Source organism: Garra rufa, chromosome 5 (genome assembly GCF_049309525.1).
Source record: "Garra rufa chromosome 5, GarRuf1.0, whole genome shotgun sequence".
Taxonomy (NCBI): Eukaryota; Metazoa; Chordata; class Actinopteri; order Cypriniformes; family Cyprinidae; genus Garra; species Garra rufa.
The window spans coordinates 41,066,514-41,089,117 of record NC_133365.1 but is presented as its reverse complement, the minus strand read 5'-3'; the positions used below and the strand labels follow the sequence as shown (position 1 = coordinate 41,089,117).

At 42.4% G+C, this 22,604-nt stretch overlaps 1 protein-coding gene across 2 annotated transcripts in view; it reads left to right on the top strand.

Annotated features, from left to right (window-relative positions):
• LOC141335357 (uncharacterized) overlaps window positions 1-22,604 on the top strand; it is a 42,518-nt gene that overhangs the window by 3,033 nt on the left and 16,881 nt on the right. For both annotated transcript variants that reach the window (XM_073840787.1, XM_073840785.1), the window contains exons 3-10: window positions 524-850; window positions 1,333-1,382; window positions 6,373-6,427; window positions 8,867-9,097; window positions 9,305-9,351; window positions 9,476-9,533; window positions 19,371-19,697; window positions 20,587-20,636. In XM_073840787.1, the coding sequence (XP_073696888.1) occupies window positions 524-850; window positions 1,333-1,382; window positions 6,373-6,427; window positions 8,867-9,097; window positions 9,305-9,351; window positions 9,476-9,533; window positions 19,371-19,697; window positions 20,587-20,636 (1,145 nt within the window). The remainder of the gene's footprint in view (window positions 1-523; window positions 851-1,332; window positions 1,383-6,372; window positions 6,428-8,866; window positions 9,098-9,304; window positions 9,352-9,475; window positions 9,534-19,370; window positions 19,698-20,586; window positions 20,637-22,604) is intronic.

The window sequence follows — 22,604 nt, the reverse complement described above, 5'->3', positions numbered from 1 at the left end:
TCCCAATGCAGCCCTCTACCCCGTGGGGTCAAAATGATTACAAGAACGGTGAGCAAAAATCCCAGAACCACACAGGGGGACCTAGTGAATGACCAGCCGAGAGCTAGGAGCTAGGACCAAAGTAACAAAGGCTACCATCAGTAACACACTACGCCACCAGGGACTCAAATCCTGCAGTTCCAGACATGTCTCTGGGCCAAAATACCAACAACAGTGTTTGAAAACCTTGTGAAGACTTACAGAAAACGTTTGACCTGTCATTGCCAACAAAGGGTATATAACAAAGTATTGACCAAATACCTTTTGTTATTGACCAAATTTTTATTTTCCATTTTATGGATTTTTTTTCGTGTTGTGTCTCACATAGTTGAGGTATACCTATGATGAAAATTACAGGCCTCTCCTTATCTTTTTAAGTGGGAGAACTTGCACAATTGGTGGCTGACTAAATACTTTTTTGCCCCACTTTAAGTGTAAACATTTGCTTTGTGTTTACATGAGTCTACAATCTTTTCCATTACAGATGAGTTTCACCTTATCATCTCTGAGGAAGCTCAGAGTGCTGAGGTCAAACCGGGGTCAGATGTCACTATACCGTGTCAACTGTCTCCTGAAATCAGTACTGTTGACATGGATATCAGGTGGTTTAAGGAAACAGACTGTGTGTGTCTCTATATGGATGGACAGATGATACCAGGGATGCTCTATAAGGGCAGAGTGGCACTGAATAAGGAGATAGAGAGAGGAAATGTTTCCTTGGAACTGAAGAATGTTAGAAAGTCAGATGGTGGCAATTACCTGTGTCAGGTGACAAGTGGAGACAGAACAGAGGAGCAAATAGCAAGAGTATGTGAGTATTCCATGTAGCTTAATTCTACATCATTGGTTATTCAAACGCAAGTTTTAAGCAGAGTAGTGCTTATTTGTCGTATTTACAATCACAAATGCAGACATGGTGTTATGTTAATGTGACGTAATGTGTAAAAAGACAGTATGAGTCATTATAATCAGTAATTAGGTCCTCACTGGATGCAACAAATGCATAATTTATAATGGGTTTTATTGTCTCATTGCATCAGGACACAGCTTCACAACATAGTAATGGGCATGACATTTCCGTCACATGCATGTTCTTTTTAGCAACATCATATGACCCCTTTAAAAGTCACCCTCAGCCATACAAATTTTTTTCTGATTACTTTCACTGTAAGTGTTTCAATGTAATGTTATTAGGGGAAAATACATTTGGTTTATATATTTGTTGTGAAATTATATTCTCTGTATTATTTATCTAAGCTTGCTATAAAAACTTAGATCTTTGTTTCTCAATAGCATTAAAGGCCAATGAAGGTACTGAAATGCTTCAAAAAACAATTGAAAAGGTGAGAGAACTTTTACCTTATACTGAATGTGAAATTCTAAGATTTTGAACCTTCGTTTCATTCTGACTTTAAGCAAATCATTTTCCACATAAATTCAGTATTTACAAAGTTGACTCCACAGCTAGAGATTCTGGTTTATGTAAACTTTTGTCTGTGAACGGATAGTTTACGTAGGTAACCCATGTTCCCTAAAGGAGGGAACGGAGACGTTACATATGGGAACTCGCTAGAGAGACCTATCACCTCTGAGCTAAAGAAAAAAGGCCAATGGGAATTGGCGAGTGAGATTTGCATGCACAGCCACTCCCATGTACATACAGGTATATAAGCTGGTGGAGTGCACTCACTCATTCAGGTTTTTCGCTGAAGAGCCGAGCCGGAGCCCAGCGTACAGCACAGCTCAGGATTCTTGCAAGGGGATGTAATGTCTCCATTCCCTCCTTCAGGGGGGACAACGTTACATATGGGAACTAACCCATGGAAAACGACACAATCCTGGAGCCGCATTACGCATGAGGATCGGATAGGGGCCCACCAGGGGTGCTAGTTACTTTGGAACTGAAGCAGATCTTCGGGGGGCGGAGCACATGTGGTTAGGCATGTGGAATAGCGGGAAATTACATCTATTCTAGCTATAGATATATGAGGGGAACGGTCTCTTGATGACCATGGATACTGAGACATGGTGCCACAACCGGCTGGCCGAAGGAGACCCAGCTGGAACACAAACCAGACTACACCGTCTATTTCAGACTGCAGGGCACGGAGGAGCCAGAGTTCACACAGGGGGGAACAACTGGGGGAACGGTGCACAGATCCGTGAGGAGAGGTGCAGCAAGCCGACACCGAGCCGGCCTCTCGCAAATTATCTGATGTTACCTTAACACACGGGAGGACACAGGCTCAACACAGAGATTGTAGAATCTTGCAAAGGTATTGGGCGTCGCCCAGCCGCAGCTCTACAGATGTCTGAAAGAGAGGCGCCATGCGCCAGCGCATAGGAGGAGGCAACACTCCGAGTGGAGTGAGCTCAAACTCCTAGAGGACACGGCTCACCTTGCGACTCATACGCCAAGGTGATGTCATCAACCACCCAATGGGCCAATCTCTGTTTGGAAACAGCATTCCCCTTCTGTTGTCCTCCATAGCAAACAAAGAGCTGCTCGGAGTGGCTGAAGCTCTGGGTGCGGCCCACATAAAGACGCAAGACGTGAACGGGACACAGCAACGCTAAGGCAGGACCTGCTTCTCGTCCTCGCTGATCTTGGTCTGTGCAAGGAGGCTCACTGGGGGAAAGGCGTACTTGGGCCACGAAGGCCAGCTGTGTGCCAGGGCATCCCTGCCAAGGGGGCCTCGCTGAGGAAGTAGAAGAGCTGGTAGTGGGATAGACTCCTGGGACGCAAACAGATCTATCTGAGCCTGCCAGAATTGACTCCAAATCAGCTGGACCGTCTGGGGATGGAGTTGCCATTCTCCAGGAAGAGTGAGCTGTCGTGAGAGCAAGTCTGCAGTGCGATTGAGCTCTCCTGAGATATGAACGGCACGCAGCGACTAGAGCCGCGTCTGACTCCAGAGGAGCAGATGGCGGGCGAGTTGCGACATGCAACTGCAGCGTAGACCCCCCTGGTGGATGATGTACGCTATGGTTGCAGTGTTGTCCGAGTGGAAGAGCATATGCTTGTCACGCAGCATCGGAAGGAACTGATGCAGCACAAGAAGTACTGCTGGCAACTCCAGGCAGTTGATATGCCATTGAAGTTGAGATCCCGTCCAGGGATGCGTTTACCAAAAGCATCGTTAGCCAACTATGGTCGCAAGTTCCGTCGTTACCAACATTGTTTCCCGAAATCATAGTTCAAACGAACATTCGCAAACAGCGTCGCAAACTTACGTGGTTGGAGCTACAGCTCTCAACCTGTGGTTAGAAGCATAGACATATGGGCTCAATAAATTATTTTCTTGGGCACAATAACCTAGCTAACATGCAGTATAATCTATATCGTCCATTCAATGTAAATATAAATGCATTTTAATCTATGTATTTTTGTGCGTCCTTTTAACCGTTTCACACGTGAGTTTAAAATATTCTATCTAACCCCAAAGAGTGAGTTTTTTTTAGGCGACCGTTATTTTAGAATGTTTCGCATTACTGTTTCCATGGCGACGCGTCATGTGACACACCGCAGCCACAACAGCACTGTAGGACACATGGATCGCTTTTATTTCCTTTTTCCTTTTTTATGATTAATATTCACAAGCATGCTCACTATATTATGAAATATCTGATATTCCAATTTCAATTGCAAGTAAATGTATTTAAAAGTTCAAACACTTTTATAATGACCGCGTTAGTTAATCTATACCGGGTGATGTGCGCCGCCATGTTTGTTCGCGCTGAATCCGAGCTGTGGGATTAACAACACGCAAATTCATCCTCTCCTCCCGAAAGACATTAAAGTAAGTCTCTGGTGAGCTGGGAGAAGAGGAGAGCGAACTTTATAGTTACCTACATAATGTATGTATACCTGTATATCATATCAATAAAATATGTTGTCAGAATATATTTGTAGGATCATTATTGCCGCTTCCATAGACATTAGTGTGCATTTTACAAACTATAAATTTATGGTTTTGCTAGTACTTATGTGTATTTAAATGTCTGAAACCTAAAATAAGCATTATATGGTTGAAAACACTGAATAGTTGTGATAATATGACAAGCACACAGCGCGTCCGATCTGGCTCAGCGCCAGCCAACGCGCCAAAACAGATTTGAATTCAGCAGCTAATGACGTGATGCGGCAAACGTTCGAATCACACCGGTGTGATAGTACGCTTCAAGGACCAGCCAAGACAAATCACACGGGTGTGATCGTACGCGCTAAAGGGTTAAGTGCCGTTTTTGATAAGTGCGCATGTGCATAAATGTCTAACGGAACCCCGGAGTATGACGTAAGAGGGAACCCACGATAAATCAAACATCAAATAAAGCGGAATGGCAGGGAACACAAAATAGTAAACCGAAGAAACGGTCTGTGTAGAGGCAGAATCGAGACATGAAAGTACGCGTCCTTCAGGTCGATGGATGCAAACCAATCCTGGTGACAAATGCATGAAAGAATGCACTTCGAGGTAAGCAGCTTGAGCGGTAGCTTGTGAAGAGACCAGTTCAGAACTCGAAGGTCCAGGATTGGTCGTAACCCACTGCTGTATTTGGATACAATGAAGTAAGGACTGTAAAACCCTGACTTCAGCACGCAGGACAGAGGCATCCGATTCCGAGCAGACAGCTGTGAAAAGGATGCCCTTGAACCTGGGTGGACGCTTCGCGAACTGAATCACATAGCTGAGACGTACCGTCCGGATCAACCACCGAGACGGGCTGGGGAGCTCTAACCAGGCTCCCAGATGGCGTGCTACTGGGATCAGCTGGACGTTGACCGACGTGACCATGGTGGGGCTTTGTCGACGTCAACCATCTGCGCCAGGTTGAGCCAGAGATGGTGCTCCTGGGCCACCATGGTGGACATCACCTGACCAAGGGACCGCGCCGTGACCTTTGTCACCCGGAGTGCGAAGCCGGTTGCCGCACACAGTTCCTGCATCACACCTTGGACAGAGCTACCCTCGTGCAGCTGTTTTAATGCCTTGACCTGGTAGACCTGCAGGGTGGCCATGGCGTGCAGGGTGGTGGCAGCCTGGCCCGCAGCGCTATAAGCCTTGGCAGCCAGGGCTGACGAGACCTTACAGGCTTTGGACGGGAGACGTGGGATGTCCCGCCAGGTGGCGGCGTTTTGCGAGCACAGGTCCACCACAACCGCAAGCACCACCGGCGGAACGCCCATGTACCCCCTGGCCGCACCACTGACGAGGGTAGAGAGGGGTGAGGAGGCAGGTCGAAAACGGGCCGTGTGAGGGGCCCGCCATGTCCTAGTTAGCTCCTCATGCACTTCTGGGAAGAAAGGCACTGGAGGGGAGCGCGGCATTGCCGTGGAACCCGCCCCCAGAAATCAATTGTCCAGCCTTGAGAGATCAGGTGAAGGCGCCTTGGGCACCTCCAACCTGATCCTGTCGGCCCGGAAGAGCATAGCCAACAGTTCAGCATCCGCCTTGGACAGGGCAGCAACCGCGGACGGGTGCATTCCAGCTTAGGCGTCCTCCTCTGCTGCCGATCACTCCCCACTCTGATGCAGCGACAGATATTCTGTCTCCCTCGGGTGCCCCAAAGGAGACGCTAGGCCCGCTGGGCAGAAGAGCAGCCTGCTTCAGAAGTACCACGGGACTATGTGATAACACAGAAGTCTGTGGGGTTTTACCCGGCATAGCATTGCGGACCGTTACCGTGAGGTCCCTTTACGGCTTGCCGAACTGACCCGGGTAGACAACGAGGGGAGCCGTCTCACTCTTTTAGTAGACCCGGTTCGCCCAGGGAGGACCGCGGCACAACTGTGCACTCAAAAATGCTCACTGGAATGCAAATAGCCTTTAAAAAGGCTTGCAAATGTTAGTGGTGGCGGCGGCGCGGAGACTCCACCCAGACAGCAGTGCAGCGGCACAGCAGCAGCTGGAGTAGAGAGCGTTGTTTCTTTGTTTTGGTTTCGTTTTCTGAAAATAGCAAGGCGAGGCTCTGAAGCAGAAAATCTGAATGAGTGAGTGCACGCTGCCATCTTAAATACCCGCATGTCCGGGGGAGTGGCTGTACATGCAAATCTCACTCGCCAATTCCCATTGGCCTTTTCTCTTTAGCTCAGAGGTGATAGGTCTCTCTAGCGAGTTCCCATATGTGATAGTAAACGACTAAAGAGGAACTGTATTTCTAATTGTAATATAATGTTAGTTTTTAGACAGTAGTATCAAGCATAATTTACTGACAGCTTCAGACAGAAGTGATACATTGACACATCATAAATAAGTATAATAATAATAATAATAGTGTGTTTCCCTCACATTATCAAACATGAATCCTTTAAATCTTTCATCTCGTCTACAGACTGTTTCAAAACAGACTGATGAAAAGAAAATGGTAAAATCTGCATTTATGGCAGGTAAGTTTTGTTACAACTTTCAGATCTTTTTTGTTGGGATTTTTCAAAGATCAGGACAGAAAAAAGAACTTGGTGGAGTCAACCCAAAAGACAAAGAGCACCTTAAAGAAACATTTATTTTGCCAAATAAACATATTTTCTAAACTCATTTAATGTTAAACCTACGAAACTTGTTTTAACAAACAAAACAAAAAAGAACATGGCAGCAGAGTTTCACCACTTAACAGTTTCACAAGGACTGTCTTTGACTTGCTTGTCAGAGATTAATGAGTCTGTAGATATGAACCAGGTCGTACACTGTAAAAAAAATCCGTAAAATTTACGGTAAAAAACTGGCAGCTGTGGTTGCCAGAATTTTACCGTAAAAAATACGGTAGCAATGTTTTACATTTTAAGGTTTTCACTTAAATTTACAGGTAAATACCGTAATTTCGTACTAAAAACCGTAACTCATATAATGGTAATTAACTAACTTTTTGAAGCACTGAAATCTGTTTTGTACCTTTGTAATACAATGATAACCACCAAAAGCGGGTGGTGATGACAACATCACATGATGAACCAAAGTCCATCGCACGGAGGTTTTAAATAATAACATACATAGAAGGTGCACAGTGTCATTCACACAAACACTAAACACCATCATGGTAACACACATAAAACTGAAATAATGCAAAAAACATTAATTTAACAACATTAGATGTAACATACAACCCTAATGTACAAAACTGCCAAGAAAAAAATTAAGATGACATTATTTCAACAAAAAAAAAGCATCAAATAAAAAAATGAAATTCAGAGAATTCTGGGAATGTCAATTTACGGTTATTCACTGTAAATTTTACGTTCTTTTTCACTTCCAAAAGCGGTATACTACCGTAAAATTAAATGCAATGTCCAACACAGTTTTTCACCGTATATAGAAGGGGAACTTACCGTTAACCTTTCCACAGGTTTTTACCGTAGCATTTTTACAGTTTTTTACCGTTAAATTCACTGTCATTTTTTACAGTGTAATAAGCTGCACTGAAAACAGATGAGCACTCATATCCTACACACAGCTTCTGATCGGGGTGAAGTTCAGCGGATTTTGTCAACAAAATGATAAGAACACAAATTATTTTATAATTTTACATTTTTCTCTTGTCAGCCTTTAGCATTAATGCAAGGCATACATTGCCGGACACAGACAGATTTGCTGGTGCTCAAAACATGGTTTTATGGGAGCCAGCAACAACACAGTTTAACCCTTTGAACATTTTAACATTTAGTTATATTGATAAAGTTATAGTTATTTAGTATATATTTTACCCTGTTTTAACATGGGTTTCCATAGAGACATGACAGCATCAAAACAGGAACAGGTTTTGGTACAGGAAAACGTTTATATATATATATATATATATATATATATATATATATATTAGGGGTGTAACGGTACGCTAAAATTGTATTCGGTTCGGTACAGTGTCTTGGAGAGCTCGGTTCGGTTCATTTTCGGTACAAAAAAATAAGAACTTACAAAATCTTTATTTTGAAAAGCTGCCAATACACAATAGAATTCTTGCATAAAATAAATAAAAGCGACACATTTGGGTGATATTTTACATAATATTTTTTAAGGCTCTGAAATGAAGCGGTTGCAATAAATGTTGTTATCATTATACAAATTAGAGTGTTTATGAATGGTTATGGCGATTCATGTTACATTTGCATATTGTATTTTATGAATGAAAGTAAAACTGGCAAGGTGAATCTCTGTCTTGTTTTATTTAATGTTATCACAGGATAGTTAAATATAGGCTGTGTGTGGGGAAAAAAAACTAAGACCACAAAAATCTGTTAATGTGTTAACGGTCTAAACATATACATTTGGACTATATTTTTTAGATACATGCGTTTATATGTATTTTATATGTATTTAAATTTGAAAGTAAAATAAATTACAATATTTATTTATGTTAAATCATAATCTGCGTGACGCTGCCGTTAAGTTGCTTTGATGACGTTCCAGGGCATTCCAAATGAGCGATTATTTTCAGCGAAGGCCAGCGAAGGGAGCAGTGAACACTGCGTAGGGACCCTGTCGATCGGAACGCACCCAAAGAGTATAGAATACCCTATAGCCATAATATGTCAATATTTGTTCTTTGACGCACCTTAACCAAAGTGCGGTATTACTGTTCGTCACTCAATAGCGTCCGTGCGGAAACTCGCCTAGGAGCATTGTTCCGCTGCGCTTAATATCACGCTAATAATAAATGTATATTATTTAATGAAAAAAAAATGTACCGAAACGGTACGCAAGTGGACCGAACCGAACAGGCCGTACCGAAACGGTTCAATACATCCCCGTGAACCGTTACACCCCTAATATATATATATATATATATATATATGATATAACATTCTTGATTTAATTGTTGAATGTGTATATAGTTTTCACAGAATTGAAAGACGCATCCAGATTTCTTGAAAATGCAAAACAGGAAATCAAAGAAAAAGATGCAGAAATTCAAGATCTTAAGGTTAAGTTGCTGCGAACAGATGCAAAAATCACACCACTGGAGAACATGCAAAAAACATCAAACGATCTGGAAACCAGCACATTTACACCGGATAATTTGGAAACCAAAAGTACACCTCAGGAGAAACAGCTGCTGAATATTGGTTGGTATTATTGTTGCAATTGTGTAATAGCCTATATTTAAGTAACATTTGTAATTTGACTGGATACATTTGAAATTTAACCTACTTCAAAGTAGATTAAAGTGATTTTTTCAGTAAATGTTGCCATATTTTTTAAGCTATATTATTTAAATGCTCCTGATTGTTTTATCTTCATTTCTACTTATTTAATTACAAAATGTTTTACAGAACCAGTACATGGGCAGGGTCGTGTAAGGTCACAGAAAGTAAAAAAGGTAAGTCTGATTTTGCTACATGCAAGTTTTTTTTTTTAAATGCTGGATAATTGATTTCTCTGTTTACAGTTTTTTTATTAAGATACCGTGACTGAATTTTACCACAGCTGTTGTATGTTTGCAGGATCAAGATGAATCTGAATCATTGGAGACAAAAAGGCAGAGAAAGTCAACTGAGACAAGTGAGTCTGTTTAATGAGGGGCCTCCCACAATAACAATGTCCCACAATGTTTAGTCATGAGTATTACAGAACAATATTTCAGAACATACAACCGCTTGGCATGAAGAAGTGATTTAATAAGCTTTCATTTATTAAGATGTAATTCATAATCTGGCATTTTAAAATGTAAATGAACAGAGTACTTTTACTGAATTGTTATCATGTTGAAAATTATTATGAGCAGGGATTCATCCAGATAAATTACATCAACAGTGTATTTGTTGTTAAATGTAGTACACCTCTGGAGTCTAGAGTATGGCTATGATCCATATTCAGATATATCATCATGGTTTTATGATGATACTGCATGTATCCACCTTTTTCCTGAATGAGGAAGCCTCACCCGACTCATATCAGAACAATGCATTACATTTCTGGGCTCTGGGGTTTCTACTGCACGCATTATGATAGACCTATAAAAAATATTTGACTGTTTTTCTTTTCTTAGAATGGCTTAACTTGAAGTGATGTAAACATTTTTTTTTTAAGGTACTTTATGATATGTTGCCATATGGCAACAACATCCAATAGTGGATTTCCTTATAGTCCTTATTAGTAGTTTCCTTATAATTGTAACGTGGACGCTGAGGCTGAGTTGGAATCCATATGCGGGCGTTTATTAGAAATAGCCGAAACAGCAAAGTACAGAAGGGCAGGCAAAAGGTCATTAACAAGAGAGGCAGTCCGAACAGGAAACAATACAGCGGGGCAGTCCGAGAAACAATAGTAAATAGGCAGGCAGTGGGTCCAAAACGTGATGACAGTCCAAACGAGCCAACAAAACAACAGGGATAATCCAAAAGACGATAGAGAGGAGGCAGGCTAGGTTCAAACCGTAAATGCAGTCCAATCTGGCAAACAATCCGAAGGGGTAATCCGTAAACTTGTAAATCCAAGGACAAAGCAAAACAACAACAGGTAGTCAGACGTAAAGAACGCTCGGTAAGGCAGGTTTAACTGGCAATACTTCGCGAAGAGCGAGCACATGGTCAGTGTCTTTACTACCAAACAGGAAGTGACAGTAGAAGCAGCAGAGGGAGCGTGGGCAGTCAGTACTCAGGTGAGGGCTCCCTCTGCTCGCTTGGCGTTACAATAATTAATAATTTTGTTGTTTGAAATGTTTTTTGTGTTGATTTAATTGGTGTTGCAGTATTATAAGCTTTAACACAGAACTTAAAAATGACACCTTTTATACAGTGCCTTGCAAAATTATTGATATTATTGAGCAATATTTGAGAGACACTATAAAGTACAGTCGGGCCCACTTGAATAGTGGAAGCAAAACTAGGGTTGTGACTGTAGCAATGACAACCATGCCTCCGTGTTTAAATGCACGCAGCAGCAAAAATAATTACCATGAATGTGTCAGGGAAAAAGTAAGGATATATTTGAATTATTTATTAATAAACTAGTATTTGACACAAAGATGAAGTTGACGATCCTGACTCGCCATTTGCTCATTGGACGCGCCTTTAACACCTAAATGCATATTTATGGATTAGGCCTATAGCTAATGAAAGAGTTTTGTTTTCGATTTGAATTATTTAAAAAAAAAAAAAAATTCAGTTCTGGATGATATATTAGTCTTACCTTTATGAGCAAAAATGAAGTTTCACATCGCACCGGCACCTCCATGTTCAGCAAAGCGCGCTTCAGCTTTACTCTCCGCACAAACGATTGGATATGCACCTAATAGCACACATTTATCTAGGTTAAAAGATTCAACTAATATTGTGATATGCTTTAAGTTTTTTATATCTATGGATTTTAATCGAAATCGTGATGACTTGACAGGGCTAAATTGATCAGTCTGCCGCTGGCCGCTTGTTCGTTACTTTAAAACAAAAACTTAAATATAACAAATAAAAAGTGTTCCAAATATATTTCTAAATTAACATTATAACCTAAATAAATGAAAATAAATGTAATCACTTTGCTATTAAAAACAGTAGCTGTGTAATGGGAAGAGAAAGAGAAAAAGACCGGTTCCAGTCGGACTGTCACGGATTGGTCATGTTCTACACCCACAATCACGCCAAGATCACTGTCACCTGAATACTAATTCACGCGCACCTGCACTCAATCATCTACGCACTATAAGAACCCTCTCCACACACCACTCAGTGTCCGGGCTCGTTCTCGCGAAGCGGACTGTTAGTGTCTCTCACTACGAGTATCACTATCTGAAAATTTACCTGATTATACTTGCCTGAACTCTGTCTTGTTCCAGTCCTCCCAGTTCCTGTCCTCAGCGGTGTGTGGCCGTAAAGCTGACTTCCAAGTCAGCGGTAGATTCGTGGATTCACGGACACTCCAAAGTTCCTCCGACGATCGTTCCTGGAGTCTTCCTCTCTCGCCATCTGCAAAGAAAAGGATCAGTCATCGTCATCACTCTTTAACCCGGCTCAAGTCTTTCTAATTCAGTTATACTCACCATATCTGGATCTCGTCTGATCTCCGGCACTGCTGCTTAATAATAAATATTACCTGCATTAATCCTTACCTTGTTGTCCCGTCTGCTTCATAAAAGGAAGCCCGGACCTATTACAGTAAGCAGCATGAGTGCTCAGGATCCGTTCCAGGAATTGGTGGACTCTCTGAGAAAGATCTTACTGTCCACGCCATCTATCACGCCTTCCGCACCACCGGCACCCACTCCATCATGCACTTCTTCGGAACCTCTACCATCCAGTCCCATGGCCCGACCAGCGCCCTACGCAGGCGGGGCGGAGGAGTGCAATGGATTTTTGCTGCAATGTTCTCTAGTCTTTTCTATGCAACCTGCGCTCTATCCCACAGATCAGTCTAAAATAGCGTTTATCACCTCTCTTCTCACAGGAAGTGGGCCGATTCGATTTGGCAGCAAAGCGGCCCGGCCACTCGTTCCATCCAGGCGTTCATCTCCCACTTCAAGGAAGTGTTTGGCCGTACGGATGGGGAAATATCAGCAAGTGAGCAGCTCTATCACTTGTCACAAGGATCGATGTCAACTCACGAGTATGCTTTGCGTTTCCGTACTCTTGCCGCCGCCAGTGGATGACCACCTATCGTCTTGGTCTCGAACCCCGTCTTCGCCTACAACTTGCTGCGTTGGATGACGCTATGGGATTAGAGCGCTTCATACAACAATCCATCAGATGTTCTGACCGCATGCAATCTTATCAGTCTCAATCGGACCCATCGTCTCAGGCACTCCTCCTCCCAGTCGAAGCCGCCAACCCTCCAGAACCAGAACCCATGATTCTTGAATCTGGTAGAGTTTCGGCAGCTGAGCGACAGAGAAGGCTGACCCGGGGTTTGTGTCTATATTGTGGAGCTAGTGGGCATGTTCGGATGAAATGCCCCCTTCATCCAGTTCCAACAGCGGTGGGTGTTATCCAGTCAGATGATGAAAGATGTATCCTCTCTCTACATGTGTCCAGTTAACCACACCCACGTCCTCTGTTGTAGCCCACGCCCTCATTGACTCCGGGTCAGCGGGAAACTTCATCTCGGGGAGCCTCTGTCGCCAGCTACAGCTCCGAACCGAAGCCTCGTCGAGCATCTACCAGATTCAACCCATAACACGCTCCATCACTGCAAAACCCCGCATCCATCGAAAGTGTCAACCCATCAACCTGCAAATCAGAGTCCTACATCAGGAGGAAATCCAACTGCTGGTTCTGGAGGGCGCCAATGTGGGCATCATTCTGGGGCGCCCGTGGCTGGTGAAGCACAATCCCATCATCTCTTGGGGCAATGTCAGGACATGACATCCCACTGCTTTCCAGCCTGCTTTCCTGAAATCCCACGCCCTGTTCCAAGATCTATCCCGGTCTATGTTACATCGATCGAAAGTCCCCTGGAGAAACAATCCACCAAGATCCCGGATATCTATTCCTCATTCCAGGATGTCTTCTGCCCCAAGAGAGCTTCCCAGCTACCTCCCCATCGGCCATGGGACTGCGCCATTGACCTGATTCCTGATGCTCCTTTGCCCAGGGGAAGAATCTACCCGTTGTCACTTCCGGAAACCAAGGCCATGGAGGAGTATATTCAAGAGGCTCTTCGTCAAGGTTACATTCGCCCTTCCACTTCTCCCGCAGCATCCAGCTTTTTCTTCGTGGGGAAGAAGGATGGAGGGCTGCGGCCGTGCATCGACTACCGTGTCCTGAACCAAAGTACAGTAAAATTCAAGTATCCCCTTTCTCTTGTCCCCGCGGCCCTAGAACAACTCCGGTCTGCCACCATCTTCACCTAGTTGGACCTCCGCAGCGCCTACAACCTGGTGAGAATACGGAAGGGGGATGAATGGAAGACGGCTTTCGTGACCCCTACCGGCCACTATGAGTATTGCGTCATGCCCTATGGCCTGGTGAACGCCCCTTCCGTATTTCAAAACTTCATTCATGAAGTCCTCCGGGAGTTTCTCCATCAATTCGTAATCGTCTATATAGATGACATCCTCATCTACTCCCGGAGTGAAGCCGAACATCGCCACCACGTTGCGGAGGTCCTCCAGAAACTCAGGGAACACCAGCTCTTTCTAAAAGCAGAAAAATGTTCATTCCATCGTCCATCCGTTCACTTCCTGGGATACGTCATTGACCGTGAGTGTATCCGTATGGACGAGAGGAAGGTATCTTCTGTCACCTCATGGCCCAGACCTTCTTCAATCAAGGAGCTCCAAAGGTTTCTCGGTTTCGCCAACTTTTACCGACGCTTCATTCAGGGTTACAGCATCATAACTCCATTAACCAACCTGCTCAAGGGAAAACCGACGAAACTCGTCTGGACCCCTGAAGCCGCCGCAGCCTTCCAATCCCTCAAGGAAGCCTTCACCCAAACTCCCATCCTGCGACATCCTGATCCTGAACTCCCTTTCGTCGTCGAAGTGGATGCCTCTACCTCGGGAGTTGGAGCAGTTCTCTCCCAGCATCACGGAACCCCTAGTTTACTCCATCCATGTGCCTACTTCTCCCGGAAGTTTAGCCCAGCGGAGAGGAATTATGACATCGGCAACCGAGAACTCCTGGCTATCAAACTCGCCCTGGAGGAGTGGCGACATTGGTTGGAGGGAGCCAATCACCCGTTTCAGGTACTAACGGATCACAAAAACCTTCAGTACTTCCGTGATGCAAAAAGACTGTGCCCACGTCAGGCCAGGTGGGCACTGTTCTTCTCCAGGTTTCATTTTACCATTTCCTATCGTCCCGGTCCAAAGAATGTACGAGCAGATGCATTATCCAGAATCCACGACTCCCCTGATTCTCCTGAGCCTCCCACCAACATCCTCCCTCAAGACATTTTTGTTAATCCCATTGAATGGTCAGCTCCTCCAAGTGTCGCCACTCCTGAACCTCGACCTACGCCGGGCTGTCTCCCTGATCGTCGTTACATCCCAAGGACACAACGGGTAGATCTCATTCGCTCCATCCATACTTCCCTGGGCACTGGACATCCCGGGACCAGCAACACCCTCTCGCTGCTATCCGAACGCTTCTGGTGGCCGGGTATGGCAAGGGATGTGAGGCGATTCATTCAAGGCTGTAAGGAATGTGCCATGTCCAAAAGTCCCAGACAGTTACCTGCAGGAAAGCTCCATCCCTTGCCAATCCCGAACCGCCCCTGGTCACACCTAGGAGTGGATTTTATGATGGACTTGCCAGCATCGGATGGAAACACCTGCGTCTTTGTCATAGTGGACCGATTCTCCAAGTTCTGCAAGTTACTACCTCTGAGAGGACTACCCACTATCTTGGAGACGGCAGAACTCCTGTTTAATCACGTCTTTTGTCAGTATGGGATCCCTGAAGACATTGTATCGGACCGAGGTCCGCAGTTCATATCCCGGGTATGGAGATCGTTCTTCCGACTCCTAGGTGTGACAGTCAGCCTCTCCTCTGGCTACCAACCGCAGACCAACGGCCAGACGGAGAGGAAGATCCAGGAAGTGGGGCGGTTCCTCAGGACCTTCTGCCATAACCATCAGAACTCCTGGAACCAGTTTCTGGGCTGGGCAGAGTATGCTCAAAATTCACTGCAGCAACCTTCCACCGGCCTCACACCATTCCAGTGTGTCCTCGGGTTCCAACCTCCGTTATTTCCCTGGAATGGTGAACCATCTGAGGTCCCCGCAGTGGATTACTGGTTCCGGGAGAGCGAGAGGGTCTGGGACGAAGCACATCATCATCTGCAGAGGGCAGTACGCAGACAGAAAACCTTCGCGAATCGGAAGAGGACTTCGGCTCCAGAATATGTCCCAGGCGATAAAGTATGGCTCTCCACTTGTGATATCCGTCTGCGACTGCCCTCTAAGAAATTAAGTCCCAGGTTTGTTGGTCCCTTCAACATCCTGGAACAGGTCAACCCCGTCACCTACAGACTTCAGCTCCCACCACAGTATCGTATTCATCCTACCTTCCATGTGTCATTGTTAAAACCTTCACGGACTCTCCAAAGTTCCTCCGACGATCGTTCCTGGAGTCTTCCTGTCTTGCCATCTGCAAAGAAAAGGATCAGTCATCGTCATCACTCTTTAACCTGGCTCAAGTCTTTCTAATTCAGTTATACTCACCATATCTGGATCTCGTCTGATCTCCGGCACTGCTGCTTAATAATAAATATTACCTGCATTAATCCTTACCTTGTTGTCCCATCTGCTTCATAACACGGACTCGGGCTAGTAATTCTGATGAGCTGTTGGACAAGTTCCGGGCGAGGTTTTAGGAATTTTTGCAATGAATGTGTGTTTAATAGCCTATTTAACATTCTTATTGATGTTATAGTTTCATATTTAAATGTATTATTTATTTGATTTATTTTAGCGTTTTGTAAGCTGCTTATACACTGGCGGAATTGCTCAAATAAACACGCACGTTTGTTAATTATGTTTGAGCCTCATTTATTTTGGGTTTCAAAATAATATACATATGTATTTTATTTATAGGCCTATATACACAAACGTTATATATAATGTATATATATTTATTTATAAATAATTTAGATATAAATAATTAATTTATATATAAACACCGCACCATTGTTTTCTTTCTTCTTTTATTTAAATAGCCTACGCTTTACGGTGTCAGTAATTACTGTGCTGCTAATTTCTGATTTGGGAGTGATTTGTTTGTTAAAAAATGTTAGGCTACCATATTAAAAGTATTGCTCTTAACAGACATTTGTGTTTTTTTTATCACTAACGCAGTGTCCGTTCTCAAAGCATGTAAGCTCTGCCTGCTTGAGGCGCGCCGCTTCCAACTCGCAATGTTCTATTAAAATTTAGTAATTCTGAACGTGTTATGTGTCCATATTGCACCAAAATGCAACACTGCACTCCCTTGGGTCCACAGCAAAAATCGTTTGGTTGAACTGTTCTCGACATAATAAAAATGCAAACAAGAAGACATACAGAGATTCCTGCCTTTATTAGAGAGAAGAATATGTTCAGCCCCTCCCACCGAAGCTTCGAATATTCGGTGTTGATTACTACCGAAGCTTCAAAGCTCAAAAAATGGTATTCGGACCAGCCCTAGTTGCTGCCTTATGTTAAACTACTTTAAATTACTTTTTTTTTTCCCCACACGAATCAACACTCCCCACTCCATAATGGCAAAGCAAAAAATAGGTTTTTAACATTTGTGCAAATGTATTAAAAATAAAAAACTGAAAAGATCCCATTGCATAAGTATTCATACCCTTTTCTGGGACACTCAAGGATCTCAGGAGCATTTATATTGCTTCTAGATGTTACTACACTTCGAGTGGAGTTAAACTGTGGCAAATTCATTTGCATGAGTATGATTTAGAAAGGCACACACCTCTCAGAAAAGGTCTAACAGATGAAAATGCATATCAGAGCAAAAACCAAGTCCTGAGGTCAAGATAACTGCCTGTAGAGCTCATTGACAGACTTGCGTTAAGGCAATGATCTAGGGAAGAGTTCAGAAAAAAATCTGCTGCATTGAAGGTTCACAGAAGCATGTAGCCTCCATTATCCATAACAAAAGATTGGAACAACTAGGACTCTAGAAAATATCTGTCATCCCCCATCCAAGCTGACAGAGCTTGAGAGGTGAAAAGGTGAGGCAAAGAATGGCAGATAATTGCCAAATGCAGATGTGCAAAGCTTGTCGCATCATACCCAAAAAGACTTGAGGCTGTAAAGGTGCTTCAACTATGTACTGAGTTAAGGGTATGAATACTTATGCAATGTACTTTTTTTTAGTGTTTTATTTTTAATACATTTGTAAAATTTGTAATTTTAATTTTTTGCTTTGTCATTACTATGGTGTGTGGAGTGTAAATTGATGTGGGGGAAAACTAATTTAAAGCAGTTTAACATAATGCTGCAACAAAACAAAATGTGACAAAAATGAAGGGGTATGAATACTTTTGCAAGGCACTGTATACTTTTCAACAACTTATATTCCAACGGCTTTTATTTATTCCATTCTTTCTTGCTGAATATTATTGAAAACAATTATAATATTGTATTATCATGTATCATAAACATTGGTATAAAACCAAAAGCATTGCAGTTCATGAAAATTCATATTTCTTCTTTCCATTGCCATAGAACATGGTGGCGCTCACTGATATACTATTCCCTGTATTCATATCTAATGAAAAGTAGCATTGCCATTAAAATTTGATTTTATCCATAATACGAATTCCATTAACATACCACTAATCAACATTATATTACTAGCATTAATGTTGTTATTGTTACAACTTAAAAGATCACAGCCGACCTTCCTAGCTAGCTAAACTATTGCAATATTTGTTTTTCCTCTCTTTCTCTGTTTTTCCTCTCTTTCTTGATCTTCTCCTTCTAGCCTGCACTCTTCTAACAACGCCTGATATATGGTATTTTTGAGCACTTCCTATGTTGATCTGCCTCCTTAGGATGAATCACTTGTTGTATTCCCAATTGTAAGTCTCTTTGGATAAAAGCGTCGGCTAAATGAATAAATGTAAATGTAATGTAAATGTAATATTGCACATTCCACTATTGTACAGTGTTGCCATTTGGCAACACATACATTTGATCGATTTACAAAAAACAAATTTCATAAACTTTTTTGAGTGGTGAATATGTCATAACTTGCTGGAGGTGATGTCTCTGATTTTTTTGTGGATGTGACACGAGTTGATCCTGTGTTTTTTGATGCTTTCGTTTGCATTCAGCAGCTACTCACAATAGACATCAGTCTGTCAGAAATCGCACCACAGAAAAACACTGCAAGTTATGTGACTTAACCAAAGCACATCATTGGCTAAACTAAGGTCTTATCTTTCCAACAAAAAAATAGAATGTCTGTCTTAAAAAAATAGTGGCAGGGAAATGAACATAAAGAGCATCATTGCCATATGGCAACACCGTGCAGTAGAGGGTTAAACATAAAACCTCTGAAAGTAGTTTCAAAAAGCAAATGGCTCCAGAGTTTCATTACTTTACAGTGTTGCAGTGACCCTCTTTTTGCAGTAATTTGCTTGTCAGAGTTAAATAAGTGTGTGATCGAACAAAGGTGGTGGTGTTATTATGCTATAAATGCAATGGGTATAATGGAACTAAAGGCAGGGCTAAAAAGTGAGTCCCATACTCTGAATTTGTGCTCTGCATTTCACCTATCCAAGTGCACACACAGCAGTAAGAATTATACACAAACACTCGCCTTGTTGGAGTTTAAGGCTATGCCCATTTGGCATGGACTTTGTGTTTTGTTACATATTATTAATACAATATAATACTGTATAAATAAATGTAAACATTTGCTTTGTGTTTACACAAGTCCACAATCTTTTCCGTTACAGATGAGTTTCACCTTATCATCCCTTGTGAATCGCAGAGTGCTGAGGTTAAACTTGGGTCTGATGTCACTCTACCATGTCACCTGTCTCCTGAAATTAGTGCTGTTGACATGGAAATCAGGTGGTTTAAGGAGACAGACTGTGTGTGTCTCTATATGGATGGACAGATGATACCAGGGATGCTCTGTAAGGGCAGAGTGGCACTGAATAAGGAGATAGAGAGAGGAAATGTTTCCTTGGAACTGAAGGATGTCAGAGAGTCAGATAGTGGAGATTACCTGTGTCAGGTGATCAGTGGAGACAGAACCGAGGAGAAAACAGTAAAACTATGTGAGTATTCCATGTAGCTTAATTCTACATCAGCTCTAATTTCCTCTCAGGAAAAACTGAAATCTGGAGTATCATATCAGGGGGAGGGGATACACCGTTCTACAGTATTTTGAAAGTGGTTGCAGTACCAGTTTTGGCCACAATCCTACATACGGTTCATGCTAGCTGTTGAAATCCAAAATGAGATCCATTAATATGATGAGCAGAAAAACATTTACTAAAAGCAACAAACAGTCTCTCAGATCACATCAGGTCATAATGTTGCTTAAAGGGGTCATATGATGTGATTTCATATTTTCCTTTGTCTTTAGAGTGTTACAACCTTTTTGTGCCTATGTAAGATCAGTAAATTTGCAAAGATTAAAGTCTCAAACCCAAAGAGATATTCTTTATAAAAATTAAGACTTAGCCACACCTTCCTAAAACAGCTTATTCAAACACGTCACGGTGTGGAAAAAATGTGCACAACACCGCCCAAATGTACGTGCAAAGGAAAAAGGCCTAACTTTTATTCTCTAGTATTGTTGCAGCCGCCATCATGTTATGGAGATTCTGTTTCATTGCAAACGTTATAGTACTTTATTTGGCCTTCCATATGAAAACACAATTAGAAATCAGTGGTTAAGTTGTATTTGCAGCACTGGTACATATTTGAGTGTGTTGCACACACTGCTTTTCAGAGCAATGAGCTTTGTACAAATCAACGTATTTTAGAAAGGCGGGGCAGAGAGGAGAAACAATAATGATGATTATTCTCACTGTAAGTGTTTAAATGTTATGTTATTAGGGGAAATTTGGTTTATATATTTGTTGTGAAATGATATTCTCTCTATTATTTATTTAATTATGCTTGCTAAACAAACTTCAGTTGATCTTTGTTTCCCAATAGCATTAAAGGCCCATGAAGGAACTGAAATGCCTCCAAAAACATTTGAAAAGGTGAGAGAGCTTTTATTTTGATCTATTCAAGAAATATACAGTTGAGGTCAAAGGTTTACATACCTTGCAGAATCTGCTAAATGTTATTTTACCAAAATAAGAGGGATCATACAAAATGCATGTTATTTTTTATTTAGTACGGACCTGAATAAGATATTTCACATAATATTAGATAGATTTTGATTTTAATCATGTATCTCTTTCCTCCACACTCCCAACTTTTTACCAGTTTGTTAACTGTAAAACAAGAGAAAATAAGACTCTTGATTTGCTGTATGCAAATATTAAAGATGCCTATATTTCTTCTGCCCTCCCTCCATGGTCAGATCATAATTTAGTACTGCTCACACCATCATACAGGCCTGTTGTTCAGCAGCAACCAGTTATAGTGAGAACTGTGAGGACATGGTCTCATGATGCTTTGGAGTCACTGCGTTGTGCACTAGAAACCACCGACTGGAATGTCCTGTATGAACCGCATGGTGATGATATTGATGCACTAATTGACTGTGTCTCTGAGTATATCAATTTCTGTGTGGACTGTTCCATCCCTAAGAAGGAGGTCCGCTGTTACCCTAATAATAAACCTTGGGTGAGCAGTGATCTGAAGGCTCTACTTAATGAAAAGAAGAGAGCTTTTAGGTCAAAAGATAAGGTTCAATTAAAGCAAGTACAAGGAGAATTAAAACGAAGAATTAAGGAGAGCAAGAATAATTACAGAAGAAAACTGGAGGACAGTCTAGATAACAACAAGCCTAGGGATATGTGGAATTGGATACGGAAGATTACTGGTCTTCAGAGAAAAGCTGGAGGTGTTGTGGAGGGTAATGTACAACAAGAAAATGAGTTTAACCTGTTTTTTAACAGGTTTGATACGGGTTCCTCAACCTCTAGTAGCCATTTTTCCAATGCTACCTTTACTACTTCTACTTCTGCATCTACTACCTCTTCTACTCCTGCTGGCCCCCCTTCTCCTTCTCCTAGTGCTTCACTGACCTTTTCCAGATCACTCTCATATTCTTCGTTGTCCTCTACAAACTCTGGCGTCCCTTTCAGTCCAATTATGCCATCTCCACGTCAGACCGGATTATATATCTCAGCCGACATGGTGAGAAAAGAATTGGGAAGCTTAAATCAGAGTAAGTCGGCTGGACCGGATGATATTAGTCCACGAGTGTTGAAGACATGTGCTAACCAGCTGTGTGGAGTACTTCAGCACCTCTTTAATTTGAGTTTAAATCTTCAGAGAGTACCATTGCTATGGAAAACATTGTGTCTGGTTCCAGTGCCTAAGAATAGACATCCTAAGGCACTGAATGACTACAGACCCATCACATTAACCTCTCACTTAATGAAGGTTATGGAGAGATTGGTTTTGGCATACCTCAGACCGCTAGTGTATCCATCACTTGACCCTCTGCAATTTGCTTATCAGCCCCGGGTGGGTGTGGAAGATGCAACTATCTATCTGCTGCAGAAGGCATATTGTTCACTGGATAGACCTAACACCATAGTTCGCATCCTGTTTTTTGATTTTTCCAGCGCGTTCAATGCTATTCAGCCAAGATTGTTGAAGGCAAAACTGGACGAGATGCGAGTGGATGCTTCATTAATCACTTGGATCCATGATTATCTAACGTGCAGGCCTCAGTTTGTGAGACTACATGGATGTGTGTCTGAACGTTTGATAAGTAATATCGGTGCCCCCCAGGGAACTGTGCTATCTCCTTTCTTGTTTACAATTTACACTGCAGACTTTAAGTACAGTTCTGAGTTATGTCATCTGCAAAAATACTCGGATGACACAGCCATAGTAAGCTGTGTGGAGAACCAGGAGGAGAATGAGTACAGGGAGTTGGTTGATGGCTTTGTGAGGTGGTGTGGGGTAAATTGCTTGAAGTTAAATGTGGCGAAAACAAAAGAAATGGTCATAGATTTCAGCAGGAATAAGACCCCACCATCTCCAGT